The 16,235-nt window shown below is 34.4% G+C and overlaps 1 protein-coding gene across 6 annotated transcripts in view; it reads left to right on the top strand.

Annotated features, from left to right (window-relative positions):
* Window positions 1-16,235, top strand: part of LOC106868836 (multiple C2 and transmembrane domain-containing protein 1) — a 296,877-nt gene that overhangs the window by 238,113 nt on the left and 42,529 nt on the right. For 3 of the 6 annotated variants that reach the window (XM_089351242.1, XM_089351239.1, XM_089351241.1), the window contains exons 4-6: window positions 9,198-9,420; window positions 12,712-12,820; window positions 14,371-14,409. In XM_089351242.1, the coding sequence (XP_089207368.1) occupies window positions 9,198-9,420; window positions 12,712-12,820; window positions 14,371-14,409 (371 nt within the window). The remainder of the gene's footprint in view (window positions 1-9,197; window positions 9,421-12,711; window positions 12,821-14,370; window positions 14,410-16,235) is intronic. The other 3 variants (XM_089351244.1, XM_089351240.1, XM_089351243.1) reach the window with 1 other exon arrangement.

The following is a 16,235-nucleotide window of genomic DNA, read 5'->3' as shown; positions in this document are numbered from 1 at the left end:
TAAAGAAGTGATTTTAAATTCTCAATCGCAGAATAATGCTAATAATATAGCCTGAACAGGATAAACTACCCCTATTTTGCAGAGAAAAGTGTAGGTGGCTAGCTGTGGACTCGAACTCACATCACCATGATTACATGTCACGATGCTTTGACTGATTAAGCTAAACTACCCATTACAAATTCCTCTGCAAATTAAGATATATAAATCTCGCTTTATGAGACGCTCTCTCTCACCCCCCCCCCCTCTCTCTTATATTCATTTTACTTGTTTCACTCATTGGACTGTGGTTATGCTGAGGTACCACTTTGAAAGATTTAGTCACTGAAATCAACTTCCTTTTCTCGTTCATCTTCCTGGACATGTTACCTTGAGGATATGTCTGGCACCTCATCACCACAATATTTTCCTATCTTTCTATCACAACACTAGCCACCTCCATCTATCCATGTAAAAATGTGAGGTCACCATGGATTTCCTCTATGTTAGTGTACTTATTTACATTCCTCCAATCCTATTTTAAGCTCTCGGCAGCTCAAATGAAGCAACCACCCTATGTCCTAATCATCCATCTCAGATGAGAGGTAAAATGAAATTTAGATCAGATGTCATGGTCTAAATGTAATGTGTTCCTGAGTTGGCCAGGACACTGTCTGTATTTTGACTGGCAGTTGTTGTCTTAAAGATTCTGATGAGCACCATTTTTTTTAATATGACAGAAAATTCGAAACAAGCATTAAGTTCAATGTTTCAAAGCTTTTGCAGTTCAATTTATTCCAGTTCCCTTACATCAAGAAGCAGATGATGACATTTGTTAATTCGAGTCTCTTAGAACTATACAGGGATTAAGAAAAGAATTACCTGTTAGGTAACACATGTCAGGAGGAACATTATAAATATGTGATTTACACAAAGGTAATATTAATAATCTTGTCGTCCAACCCATGCCAGCATGGAAAATAGACATTAAATGTTGATGATGATGATGATAACAATTTGTTGCTTCTCTCATTTGACAACAAATATTGATAATATTTTTTAGATGATATAAGATCTAATACGTTTAAAGATAGATGACTAGCTTTAAATATTTTAATGAGGTTATATAAATGAGTGATAGAAATATATGTTGTCATTAACATGAAAGAGATGTATCTAAATAAAAGGTTATAAATATGATCAAAGAACACTGAGTTCATATTTCTAAACTGTAAAAAAAAAGCTTCCGTTGGTGTCAGTTCTTTTAGTGTAATGTGGTGTTGCATGGTTTATTTGTCATCTAAGTTTTAGACTAGAGAGAGTACAGTATTGAATAAGTTACACATTCAGATACATTGTGAAATTCTCCAAGTGAATTTCTAAAATGTGATCAATTGACGTCATAAGAGTGAAATTATCCCCTAAAGATAAGCAGTCGTGCCAGAAGCTGTATGAAAAACTGTTAATGTAAATACTGTCTGCTTTAAGCTAATATTGACGATTTCATTAAATCTTCAATCATCCAATTATTGTAAGATTATTTAAGAGTATGTGGACTACATTGTAGCTAAAAAGATTTCAGTTGTATTAGCCAGAAAAGCAAGCTACTGCATCAGTGAAACTGAAGTTAGCTTTTATGAGCAAGCCTCTTTTAAAAACGTTTTTCTTTAGATGTAGATTTCATACTAAATATAACTGCTTCGCAATATGCTATTTCAGGCAGCAAAACACAGCTAAATCATTCTGTTCTCTTTATTAATAATATTTTCAGTAGAGTTGAAAGAAATTGATCGAGTATTAAAAGTTGCCTGTTGTATACAATGTCCAAAGAATGCATTGCTTAGGATAAAGATTATCTGTGAAATTAGTACATAACTGTGTAGTCTCTGTTTCATGAAACGTAAATATTTCTTAATGAATGTCTCAAAACATATTTTGCTAAGCTCTCCTGTTTTTTTTCTTTCTCACTCTTGCTTGCATGGGTTAGACAAATATGTTGAGTCATTGTTTAACAACTGGACACCTTTCCTTTGAATTTCAACTGAGAGATCACTTACCCCATACATCTTCAAAGGATGGTTTCTTGACAGAAGCAACTAAAAACAATGCAGATCACTGCACTTTTGCATATGAGTGATTGTGGATACACACACACATATATACATGGTGATTGCTTCATTTTGTCAGATGATAGCCATATATTATTTAGTCTGATTGTTCTGATTTACTTTCCTGCTTACATATGTATGGATATGACATTTCATGCAACATGTCCATTACTGTAGGACTACAAAATACACAACAGATCACAAAACAATGGTTTTAAGTGACAAAAGCTTGTATAACACTTTTGCCACTCTCTTGGTTGTCCTAGCAGGTTCCAGTCGCAAGCATTGGAAGATGATTGATACAATTTTGACTGCAAGTTTTATGTCAGAATACCTTTCTCCTAGAAGTACTGTCTTCTTTGTGACTTTGACAAAAATAAAAGGAGCTGCCTCTACTCCTGGGAAATCTATTTAACCCATGTATGGTTCCTTGACAGGTACTACTGTTCCATGTCAGAATGGACCTAGGAGTAATGCAATTGAAGGGTGAATCTATACTCCCCACAACTCCAGAATTCCTAAACTGGAACACTCACCAACAGTTGCAGTTTGATTTCATACCCTTTACACACACACGCACGCACGCACGCACGCACGCACACACACACACACACACACACACACGTATGAATGATGGTCTTTTGGTTCTCCTCTACCAAATTCAGTGACAAAGCTTTGGTCGGTCCAAGGTTATAGTAAAAAGCACTTTCCAGATGTGTTGTACAATGGAACTGAATCCAGAAACCATGTGGCTGAAAAGCGAACTTTTCAACCACACAGTGATGTGATTTTTCTATACTATATCCCAAGAGCAAAAGAACATTAAAATAACTATTGCCGGAATCATTGAATTCTGACAATGACAAATGTTTTTACGATAATGAAGTCAGTGCTGGTAATACAAATTATCAATAACTTAACAAGGAAACAGAGAAATCAGAAACTATTTAAAAGCAGATTCATTTTATGCAATTATTGGAGATTTCAATAATTATTGGCAATTTCAAGGCCTTGTATTTATAGCAGCTTTAAGTGGTTTATAGTTTGAAATATTATATGTATAATATTAGCAATATATATATATATATATATATATATATATATAGTGTGTGTATGTATGTATATGTAATCTGAGAATGGTACAAGACTGTTTCTTTAATATATGTAGTGATTGTGTCTTTGTACTTTGAAGAAGAGTTGATGTCATGTTGTCATTGAAGGCTGTTCTTACAGTCTCTGTTCATAGAAGCTGTACAAGTCTGGAATGATGTGTTTAGGGTGTATATTGATGATGCATGTATGCAAAATGTTAAGGAAGATCGAAGTGTGGTATTATCGGCATAACTGTGAGTATTGTATGATGGAGGTGGTTATAGTGAAAATAAGAAAAATGAAATTCATGATGCTAATACCTTTGTTAATAGCAAAAGGAAGGCTATTTGAAGTTTATGTAAGAAATATGATTATGCCTCATAATTAGACCAGAACATTCAATATAGAAAATCTGCAGAGGCTGAAGAGAAATTTAAAGAGCTTAACATGATGGATTTGTAACATCAATGTGTATGAAAAGCAGAATACAAATGAATTTGGAGATTGACTAGGCATTAAAAGCATCAGCCAGTGTATACAGGAGAAATGACTGTGCTGGTATGAACGTGTAATATGTATAAAGAGACATTGAATTCATCATCATTATCCTCATCATCATTTAGCATCTGTTTTCTATGCTAGCATAGATGGTCTGACTGGAACCGGTAAACTGTACCAGGCTCCAGTCTATTTTGACTCAGTTTCTGTGGCTGGATGCCCTTCCTAATGCCCACCACTCCACAATATGTAGTGGATGCCTTTTATGTGTCACCAGCATGGATGCGTTTTACATGCCACTGGTACAGGTGCCTTTTATGTATCTCTGGCATGTCAAAGGCACCAGTCACAGCTTGATGTATTTTCTCAAGTACTGCAAATCCCCAAAGGTTTCAATCACTTGTCACCACCTCTGTGAGACTCAACATCCAAAGTTCATACTTCACCACTTTATCTCATGTCTTCCTGGGCCTACCTCTTCCACAGTTTCCTGCCATTCTAAATGGAAATGTTTAGTTCATGCCAGTAGAAAGTATTTTTAGCAGAAGAAGCGGGATAAAAAACGTGAGAAGTGGTACGGTTAAATTTCAGGATATGGGTCTCACACATGACATGATAAAAAAAAAAATATGTATAGATGTGCACATTTGTTTGTTTACATTTGTGCTTCTCCAAAATCACTGGGATGCAAGCAGTGACAGTGTAGTCATTTCCCTGTCAACAAATCACTCATTGACTTAGTCCTTTTGAAGATGTGTAATAAGAGATCCTTTGCTTGAGAAACAAGTAATGGTTAGCAACAGGAAGGGCATTTGGTTGTAAAATGATGCCTCAATGATATATTCTTCTAGGCCTATGTTATCATGGAAAGACAAATGTGAAACAAATAAATATATACAGTAGACCCATCCAGCATATCCCAACACAGCAAAATAGATGTTATAATGATGCTTAAAATAGATATTAAAATTCCTCTAAAATTACTCAATGTCAAAGAAAGCCAAGCTGACAAAGTACTTAGTGCTGTAGATGGTGGGGTTGGTTGTGGAGAGGAATACAGTACAACCCACATCAACAAATCATTTGTATCACTCAAATTGTAATGAAGCCGACATAATGATTATTTTGCAACAGAGGACAACTTCAAATTGGAACTGTTTAACCAGAGAATAACAAACACAAATTTATAAATCAGCTTCTAATTGTAGTCCATCATCTGCTAACAAAATAAAATTGGTCATCTAAAGATACTGAATTACATGATAATTATTCAAGGATCCTGAATGAATTATGACTTGTTTTAGCAGTAGTAGTAGTAGTAGTACATGAAGAAGCAAGTAACAGTAGTGGTGGCAGTAGCACCAGCAGCAGTATAGAGATGCAAATATATTGCATCTGGTATAAGAAAACCTTCTTGTGTTCTATAATGGGAAGCAGTCTATTTTCTGATGCTAATATTGATTTTTTTTCCTTCAACCTTGACACATGACCACACATTTTGTGGAAGGGTTTCATCAGTTAAATTGCTACTAAGTACTTGACTGGTACTCTATTTTCATTGACTCGGGAAGGATGAAAGATAAAGTTCCCTTGGCCAGAGTTGAACCCAGAATGTAACTAAATATTAGTTTCAAATTTTGGCTCAAGGCCAGCAATTTTGGGCAAGTGAATAAGTTGATTACATCAACCCTAATGCTCAACTGGTACTTATTTTATCAACCCCAAAAGAATGAAAGGTAAAGTGCACCTCGGTAGCATTTGAACTCCGAACATAAAGAGGGATGATATGCTGCATGAGTGTAAGGTATTAGATTTATTGCATTGCAGTACTAAGTCTCTTTTCTTTTTTACTTAATGACTTCGAGACCAACTTAGATTAACTTTAGTTTTCATCCTCTTGTGATGAAAAATATATAGTGCTAAGAATCGTACTAGAAGCAAATTAATAAATGATTTAACCTCCAATACCACTGAATGTGTGGCTAGCTTTGTAGCTAAGAAGTTTGCTTTCCAATTATATGGTTTCAGGTTCAGTGCAATTGTGTGGCACCCTGGACAAGTGTCTTCTACTATAGCCCTAGGCCAACCAATGCCCTGTGAATGAATTTAGCCTGCAGGAACTGTGGAGTAGCCAGTCGTATACATACATATTTATTAAATAATAATTATTAGCGACAGAAACAGTATTTTCTACTCTAGGCACAAGGCCTGAAATTTTGGGGGAAGGGAGCAGTCAATTAGATTGACCCCAGTATGCAACTGATACTTAATTTATCGACCCCAAAAGATGAAAGGCAAAGTTGACCTCAGTAGAATTTGAACTCAGAATGTAAAGACAAACGAAATACCGCTAAGCATTTTGCCTGGTGTGCTAACGTTTCTTATTTCTTTATTGCCCACAAGGGGCTAAACATAGAAGGGACAAACAAGGACAGATAAAGGGATTAAGTCGATTACATCAACCCCAGTGCATAACTGGTACTTAATTTATCAATCCCGAAGGGATCAATGGCAAGGTCGACCTCGGCAGAATTTGAACACAGAACGTAATGGCAGATGAAATACCACTAAGCATTTCACCTGGCCTGCTCACGTGTCTGCCAGTTCACCACCTTCCAACAGAAACAGTGTTAATACCAAAAGGTAATATTTATCCCCACTTAAAAGTGGATTTTGTGTTAGTGTCTACCATTGACAAGGTCAAAGTAGGTCTAAATATTGTGATTTAATAGTCTCAACAGTGGCAGTAGTGGATGATTTATCTCTCCACTAGCAATGGTAAATAAGAGTGCTAATATGCACCAAAAACCTGAGTTAGTCTCATGGTTACTATCAGAGTATTTTGTGTTCTAACACAATATCCACTTTTAAGTGCAGATAAAAATTACCTTTTGTGTGTATGTGTGTGTGTGTGTGTGTGTGTGTGTGTATTTATGTGTGTGTGTCTTTGTGATTATTGCTCCCACCATTTGACAACCAGTGTTGATTTGTTTAAATTCCCATAAGTCTGGTTTGGCAAAGAGGCCAATAAAATAAGTATCAAACTTTAAAAAGTAAAACATAAATACCTTCAAAGCGGTGCCCCAGCATGGCCTCAGGTTCTAATGATTGAATCAAGTAAGAGATTAAAGATTAAATATTTAGCATGAATAACTTATGTATGAAATAGGTTGTGATTGTTAATGTATAAAATAGATTGGGATTTTATATGCAGAAATTATTCATAAGTACCTTGCAGTAAAACTATGAAGATAAGTTAACTTCTGAAAAAGTGCTATTGATTTTAGCTAAATCAAAACATTGCCTCTTAGAATACATCTTAATACTTTAAGACTAAAAAACACTTCCATTTGTTCTTATGAAAATTTTACATCTCTTAGATAATAAAATAAGAACTTTGTAGTACCAAGTAATACATCTTAAAAATTTGATAGTATTGTTGATTTTATTTTTAAAATATTCACATAGGCTCAGGCATGGCTGTGTGGTAAGAAGAAGCTTACTTCCAACCACACGGTTCCAGGTTTAGTCTCACTGTGTGGCACCTTGGCCAAGTATCTTCTACTCTAGCCTCAAGTTAATCAAAGTCTTTTTAGTGGATTTGGTTGACAGAAACTGAAAGGCATCCACTGTATATGTGTATGTGTGTGTCCCTATAATTTAGCAGCTTGCTATAAGAGACCACTAGAGTAAGTACCAAACTTAAAAAAATAAGAACTGGGGTTGATTCATGTGACGAAAAGTTCTTCAGCGGGTTGTCCCAGCCTGACTGCAGTCTAATGACTAAAACAAGTAAAAGATATAAAGATATAAATTTTTTCTATTTAATGTTTTCTGTTCACTTTAAGAACATTGAGATAAAAAACTCAATGACAGAGTAACAAAATGATGAAAGTAACTGACTGCTTTCATCTTGTGACAGTTAGATCATCAGTGTCCAAAAACAGCAGTAAGATGTACATCACCAGGATGAACAAAAAGATGTAGAGTTTGGACCACTTGGCATAAAATCTTTCAGGACCTACAGGCTATCAACTGATGCTGGGAAGACCCTCAACATGCAAATGATCTAAAACTCTGGAAGAAAACTGCTTAGGCATGTATAGGGTGGACTAACTAAATTAAACTAAAAAAGAAGAAATTGAGAAGTGTTAATTCAGTAAATACTCATCTGTAACTGTAGAGTCGTGGAAATAAAGCTTAATGACAGACTACTGGACTAAATGCTTCATAGTTCTAAGTTTTGTACCTTAGAATTCCGAGTGATGTATTTTGAAGTAAAGGCTCAATGTTAGACTTCTGGAACAAATTGTGTATGTCACCAAATTGAGTGCATTACTGTTTTCTAATTGAATCCTACCTAATTTTGTCAATTATAATTAAGGATGCTTATGACAACAAAGGATCACACCCCTGGTGCTGATCCATAAAATTTAAACTACCATGTATGGTCATGTAACACTTTAGTTATCTCTCCTGCTCTGCTACTCATGTTTTGTCCATTTTGTCAAAGTTTGAACTTAGAATAACAATTCATTAGAAGAGATGGTTACTTATAAAAATAAGAATTCAAATCTAATCCATTGAAATCTATCATTGTATTGAGTTTGATACTCTTACTGTTAAATTATTGTCTCTCTATAACTTTACATTTGACTTTTTCTGATTTTATTTTTTTGGTCACAGAAGGGAAAAAAAATGAAAAAAAAAAAGCAAGCTAAAATTTCAGCTAAAATATTTAAAGGTTCATTAGAATTACATAAGCATAACACTTCAAAATATTTTCCATCAGTGTTAATAACTCTTAGGAAATAAGATATAATTAAACTCATTTGTTCAATAATGTTGCAATAAACTTGGAGAATTAGATGTGAATGTGATAACAGATCAAAATAAAAAAAGCAAATAAACATGTAGTTGAAATTAGTTTAGGTACCATGAAAATTAGATTACATTAGTCATTGTTTCAGTTGGGAGTACATATGTATTAATATACTTGTATCTCTCTACTTTAATCCTTTTGTTACCATATTTCTGTTGAAATACACTGCTTTTGTATCAATTGATTTTGAAAATAATAAAGAATTTTGTAAAATAACTTGTTTGGAACATAAATTAACATGAAATTTTGATGGAATGTTTGAAAGTTTGAATTTACATCATTTTGACCCTTTTGTTATCATATTTCTGTTGTTTCAATTAATTTTGAAAATAATGCAGTCAGTAAAATGACCTTGTCGTTAATAAGCTGGTGTTTGAAACATAAATTAACATGAAATTTTGATGGAATGTTTTGATGTAGACCACTTTATAATTTTTAAATTGTATCATAGAAGAAGCAGCAATTTCAGGCAAGTTTGTATCAAAAGGGTTAATGAACATGCTGAAGATATAGAATTATTGTTTGTTATTTCATTATTGATTTATTTTATTGATTTATATTTTAATAAAAAATATAAAAAAAATTTTTTATTGAATTTACATTAAACATAATGATAGAGCAACAATGTTTTCTCTTTTCAGGAACAAGTGATCCATATGTCAAATTCAAAATTGATAGTAAACTACTTCATAAAAGCCGAATAATATATAAAAATCTTAATCCTCATTGGGACGAGAAATTTACAATCCCAGTTGAAGATGTTTTAAAGCCACTTAGTATAAAGGTATTTGACTATGATCGAGCAATGCATGATGACTCAATGGGGTCAGCCACTATCGACCTTACCACATTGGAACCTAATGTGTAAGTTGCAATTTCTTTATTCAATACTTTGTTTCATTTGCTTATTCATTTGCCAATCAATATTGTACATCAGTTTAAGGCAGCAAGCTGGCAGATTCATTAATGTGCCAAGCAAAATGTTTAACAGCATTTCGTCCATCTTTATGTTTTGAGTTCAAGTTCCGTTGAGGTCATCTTTGCCTTTCATCCATACAGGGTCAATAAAATAAGTATCAGTTGAGTGCTGGGCTCAATGTAATCGACTTATTCTCTCCTTCCAAATTGCTTGCCTCATGCCAAAATTTAAAATCAGTATTGTACATCTGGTTAAGGTGGTGAGCTACCAGAATCATTAGCACATTGGACAAATATCCTTAGCGGCATTTTTTACGACTTTATGTTCTGAATAAGGGGGTCAACTTTGCTTTTCATCCTGTTAACGTCGATAAAATATGTACCAGTTGTGTACTGGGGTCAGTGTGATCAACTAACCCCTCCTTGCAATTGATGGTCTTGTGCTAAAATTTGAAACCAATTTTGTACATCAGTTTTCCTATGCTATCGTTTTATAAACTAGAATATTTACTTGGATATAGAATCTCCACTGGCTCAAATATTGGTTTATCAGAGGAACAATCAAGGTTTTGTGCAATTCAATACATTGTTTTATATTACAGATATTTATTAAAACTGTAGTCTGCCTAGATACACGTTACTAGTGTAGGAGAAGCCATGGTTTGCAACTGTATATAGTTCAACAGCTTAGTATCATTAAGTTATCATTTATTACACAGTATTGCTGAGCTCAGATCTTTGTTAATACAGCTTGAGCAGAGGTGTTACTGTGGGTTTCTTCACGATGATTTTTTATTTCCTTACCTAAATGACCACTTAAGCTTTTTGTCATCAGAATTGTAAGCTGTCTTGAATTATTCCCAAATAGTATCAAACTGTTATGGAGATGTACTTGCATAGCAAGTGACCTGATCTGAGATTGTGTGCTGAAATGAAAACAATTGCAGTGTAGAAGGTGTTTATAAGCCATTTAAAAACACACAAAAACCATTAGGTCCACTTCAACATTTAAATTTAGTTTGTTACAATATTTTTGTTGCTTTGAGACCACAACCTGTTCACTGACAAAATTCCCTGCTGCATTAGAATCTGTCAGTGAACAGGTCACGGTCTAAAAACGACGAAAATATTTTGACAAATTAAATTTAAATGTTGAAGTAATTCTAACGTTTTTTTTGTGTTTTTAAATGGCTTATAAACACCTTCCAGTATCAAACTAGTAAGCCCAGTAAGGTTTATAGTTATTTACAGTGGGCTTCAGCACTGTTTCTGCTTGTCATATTTTGTGCATAAAGTATTATTCAACTTCAGGTTTTAGTAGCAGACACTTACTCAAATTTTTATGCAGTGGAATCATACCTAATACCATAAGGTTGCAAAGTCACTTCAATAACCACATAGCTATACCTTAATTCTCCTTTATTCATCATAAAATGCTTAATTTCCATGATGTAAATGAAAGGAAAAGAGAAAAATTTTACAGAAACCTATTGACTGTGAAATAAGACCAGAATAAACTCACTCTCTCTCTTTCTCTCTCTCTCTCTCTCTCTCTCTCTCTCTCTCTCTCTCTCTCTCTCTCTCTCTCCTTTTTTTTTGTTTTTGGTCAGATTAACTTAAACAAGCAGAGTTATGCACCTTACTCAGATGTTCAATTCAATGCTCTATTTATGACAATGTGATCCCACACTTTAACGTGATAGCCATTGCACAGTGACTAAAAGATTTCCAGAAAAATCTAATAAAGATTTTGTTTTATCTTGGGAAGGTTATTATTCCAACGATAAACACATGCACTGGTTCCATTTCACTTCTGTTGTTGTTGTTGTTATTACTTAACTAATTAACCAATTGATTGCTTGATTAATTGGTTGATCCGTCAATCACAGACCCAAAGCAGACCTGGGGTAGAGAGGACATGTCATTGATGAGGTCACAAATGATGGCAAAAGAACTTTGATGACCTTAACTGACTAATTGGTTGATAAAATGATTAATCAAATAAAAAATTTAGTTAATTCATCATCATCATTATCATCATCATTTAATGTCCATTTTCTTTGCTGGTATAGGTTAGAATGTTTGACAGAAACTAGCTAACCGGAGAGCTACATCAGGCTCTGATTTGTCTGTTATGGCATGATTTATATGGCTGGATGTCCTTCTTAATGACCACCACTTTACAGAGTAAATTGGGTGCTTCTGACATAGCAATGGCATGGATGTTTTCTATGTGACACTGACATGTGTGCTTTTATATGAGACTGGCACAGGCCCAGATGTTTTTTGTGTGGCACCAGCACAAGTTCCTTTTTTTCATGGCACCAGCATGAGTGCTTTTCATGTGACACTGGCATAGGTTCTTTTTATGTGGCACTGAAATGATTAAATATTAACTAATTGATTAATAATAGTAATATAGGCGCAGGAGTGGCTGTGTGGTAAGTAGCTTGCTTACCAACCACATTGTTCCGGGTTCCGTCCCACTGCGTGGCACCTTGGGCAAGTGTCTTCTCCTATAGCCTCAGGCCGACCAAAGCCTTGTGAGTGGATTTGGTAGACAGAAACTGAAAGAAGCCCATCGTATATATGTATATGTATATATCAGACGCCATGATAGATCGCTGACCAAACCATTCAATTTTTTTTTCTCCGTGTTTTTCTCCTTGTTTTCTCCGTATTCTTTCTGTTGAAGAGCGTAGCTCGAAACGTTAAAGACTTTCTATATTCCCGAGCGTTAAACTAATACATCCTTTTGTTGTTTACACCACCTGTCCTCGTCTGTTGTTGTTTTTTTTTCGTAAATTCTCTCATATATATATGTGTGTGTCTGTGTTTTTCCCCTCAATATCGCTTGACAACCGATGGTGGTGTGTTTACATCCCTGTAATTTAGCAGTTCGGCAAAAGAAACCGATAGAATAAGTACTAGGCTTACAAAGAATAAGTCCTGGGGTCGATTTGCTCGACTAAAGGCGGTGCTCCAGCATGGCCGCAGTCAAATGACTGAAACAAGTAAAAGAGTAAAAGAAGTGTAATAGAACCAGTGCATGTGTTTATTATTGGCATAATAACCCTTCCAGGCTACAGCAAAATCTGTTCAACACAAACAATTTTGCAAACTAAAATACTAAAACAAAATCTAATAAAGATACTGACCCATCTAAATCATGTTATATTAAACTTATGACAAAAATCATCTTAAAAGTTTCATTTTCTGCTTTTTTCTTTTTTTCAGGACTGAGGAAATGAAAGTTATGTTATCTGAAAAAGGAAAATCAACTTATATGGGCTACCTTATATTACAATTGACTCTCACCCCTAAGACTCAAACAGATAAAGAAAATGTAAGTAATTGTCTTTTGTTAATGTAAACTTTGGCACCATCATGATTCCAGGATTATTCCTTTTTCACCACAATCAGAAAATAGATCATATAATTTTAAAATTTCCTGAAAAATACTGCCATAAACATAGGTTCTAGACGTAACTGTATCTTAGCTACTTAATACCATAGCAACATAAGTATAGAACAAGCAAAGTTGATGGGGGTGAGTAAATAGCACATTCTGCTAGACAGTATTATTGTCTGCAGCTTGGAAATATGATAGACAAGGGAAAGAGATTTTGCATATGCAAAAATGAATGTTACTTTTATTAAATAATAAATGTTTACCAAGCATTTTCCATGTTGTTTCAGTTATGTGTGAATATACATGCAGAAACACCCACACAGATGTAAAAAAATTACAATATTAATATTCTTCAAAGGACCTTCTATTCTTTATCCTCTCATTTATTTCCGTCATTGGACTGTGGCCTTGCTGGGGCATCACTTTGAAAGGTCTAGTTAAACAAATTAGTCCCAATACTTGGTACTTATTTATTAGTCTGATATTTATTCTATCATTGCAAATTCAGCTAAATTATGGAGATGTAAACAAACCAACACTGGTTATCAAGTGGTGAGGACCAAGCACAAACAAATACACATATACATTTACTGTTGAATGTTCCATTATAAGCAGGATCCACAAAAAATGTACTCCATCCAGTGAGAGATAAATATCATTTAATATACACAATATTTAAGCTGGCAAAATTGTTAGCATAATAAGCAAAATGCTTGGCAGCATTTTGTCCATCTTCATGTTCCCAGTTCAAATTCTGCCAAGGTTGACTTTGCCTTTCATCCTTTTGGTGTTGATAAAATAAGTACCAGTTGAACACTGGGGTTGATGTATTTGACTAACCCACTTCCCTGAACTTGCTGGCCTTGTGCCAAAATTTGAAATCAATATGTACAGTATTTATATAAGAGCTATACGCATGGCTATGTGGTAAGTAGCTTGCTTACCAACTACATGGTTCCTTGAATAAGGTGCCATGTATATACATACATACATAACAGGCTTCTTTCAATTTCCATCTCACAAGGCTTTGGTTGGCTCAAAATTATAACAGAAGATACTTACCCAAGATGTCACACAGTGGGACTAAACCTGGAACCATGTGGTTGGGAAGCAAGCTTCTTACCACATAGCCATGCCTGCACCTGTATGTATGTGGGGGTGGGGTAGGTGAATGGATGGATGGATATAGTCTATTTTTCCCCCACTTTGTTTGAAAATCTGAAGAGAAAATCTACCCCCAAAAATTCTTTTTTTTTTTCTTTTGTTTGCAAATCTTATACTGATTTCCAGAAATCATTTCTGTAAGAAATTTATTTTGATTTTTCTGTTTTTTTTTTTGTTTTGTATGGGATTATATTTAGCTTCATGGCAAAAATAAAATATACATACAAGCAGAATCAAACAGTTACAGACCTTCTTTGTTGTTTTTTTTTTAAATTTAAATTTTTGTTTTTATTTTCATTTTTATTTTTTCATCCTGGCAGATTGTAATGAAGGATTCAAAGGACAGCACTGAATCCAAGGTAGTCTTGTACCCCATTATTGTCTGTGTGCATTTATCCTCAGCTCACTGTAGTTCTCTGTCACTAACCTCCTCTTCATTCACACTTATTAATTCACTCATTTATTCATTCAGCTTGCTCCTTCCTCTAACCTTCCATAAAAGCAAATTTCACAATTTTTTTATTGCTTATCAGTGATATGTCAGCCATTGTTTTCAGCATACACTCTATTTCTTAAAAATCCTTGAAGATTCCTTGACAACTCACTTGAATATTTGATCGTTTCTTGTTTTGTGATTCCCTTGCAGAAGTTAACTGTAAAACTGTCATATTTTATCATGAAATTTAAATGTCTTAATTAAAGGAACCACTTGTATATTTGTCTCATTTATTTAATGACATGTCATGTTATATCACAGATGCAGATTTCAATGTAATAGATAAAATAATTTACACATACTAAATAGAACATAAATATGCAACCAACCTCACACACACTTACATGCACATGTACACACACATACAAACCAATGAAACGCACACACTTTCTATCTCTGTTTTTAAACTCACACACAATTATGTAACATCAATTAGTTTCTTGAGAAGAAAATTTCTTGCAATATGCATAAATAAGATACTGCTCAAATCATGCAGCATTTGATAAGCCATTAAAGATTCTGTGGTCATTATGTGCCTACTTCAGTTAGTAAAATTTTTCTTCCAACATTGCTGTTTGAATCTGAGAATAAATTCTAACAATAGTTTACAGAAAAAGTAAGTCAATAAGTTAACCGATTACTGTTAACCTTGACTTATGTGCCACAGAGTTAGTGATTTATATCTCATCTCATGTACTGTATTGTATAACTGCTCACGAACAGTAAACTTTCAGTTTCATAGTTCAAATACTCGTAATTACCCTAGGGAGAGTATGTATGAAGGGAATGTTATAATTAATAAATATTGCATTAGTTTATAGTGTTGAGTTACATTGTTAATATACTTCTGAGAATGCCATGAATGTCAAAAATTGTATTCTCCTCTCCTGAGAATCCCAGTGTCTCATAATCCTAAAAAGAAGATTATCATGTTGTTCTTGTCGTTATTATTATTATTATTATTGAGTGAGAGAGCAGTGCATGCCATCAAAGTGACATTGGGGTAAAATATATGAAGCCCAGTATACCCATCATGACTACCCGTCTGATAAGGGTACATCAGGCACATGCATCACAACCATATGTGCGCGACATGGTGATTTTATATTAAGATAAACTGTGCATGACCTTGCAGGTGGGGCCCATTTAGAATTTTCTTTAGGTTGAGTAGCCCATCCAGTTCAAAAGGTCCCTGAATAAGGGTTGTTTAAGGATGTTAAACAAAACACCCATGTTTCCAAAGGTGAATTATCCAAACTCCAAAGAATTCCTCTCAAGACATGGCTATGATGCTCTCCCACTACTTCTGCTCATGATCAGAAATGCCCATATCATCAGCCACTAAGGGACATGCTCAACTGGCTACGGTCAAGCAACTGACAAGGAAATCTGTGGTATTGAGCAGAATATCTTTTCTACGAAGACAAAACAATGTACATGATAACACTTCCAATCAATTAAGGTCTTTACTTCCCTGTTAATGTCCTTTAGCTCATCTTTTCCCCATTCAATAATTCTTGCCCCATTCCTTATTTGCAATGCTTCGCTGGAGTTGATTGCTTGGATGATGTTTCCTGCATTCAGTTTGGATTTTAGGATCTTTTTTATTCTGCAAATATATTCTTGTCATTATTGTTAGGGTAATAGATTGGTATCATTGTTAGAATGTTGAACTAAATGTCTTGTGGT

The sequence above is a fragment of the Octopus bimaculoides genome, chromosome 4 (assembly GCF_046866305.1).
Source record: "Octopus bimaculoides isolate indiv1 chromosome 4, ASM4686630v1, whole genome shotgun sequence".
Classification (NCBI taxonomy): Eukaryota; Metazoa; Mollusca; class Cephalopoda; order Octopoda; family Octopodidae; genus Octopus; species Octopus bimaculoides.
Note: the sequence above shows the minus strand (reverse complement) of the source record. Positions and strands in the feature narration are given on the sequence as shown.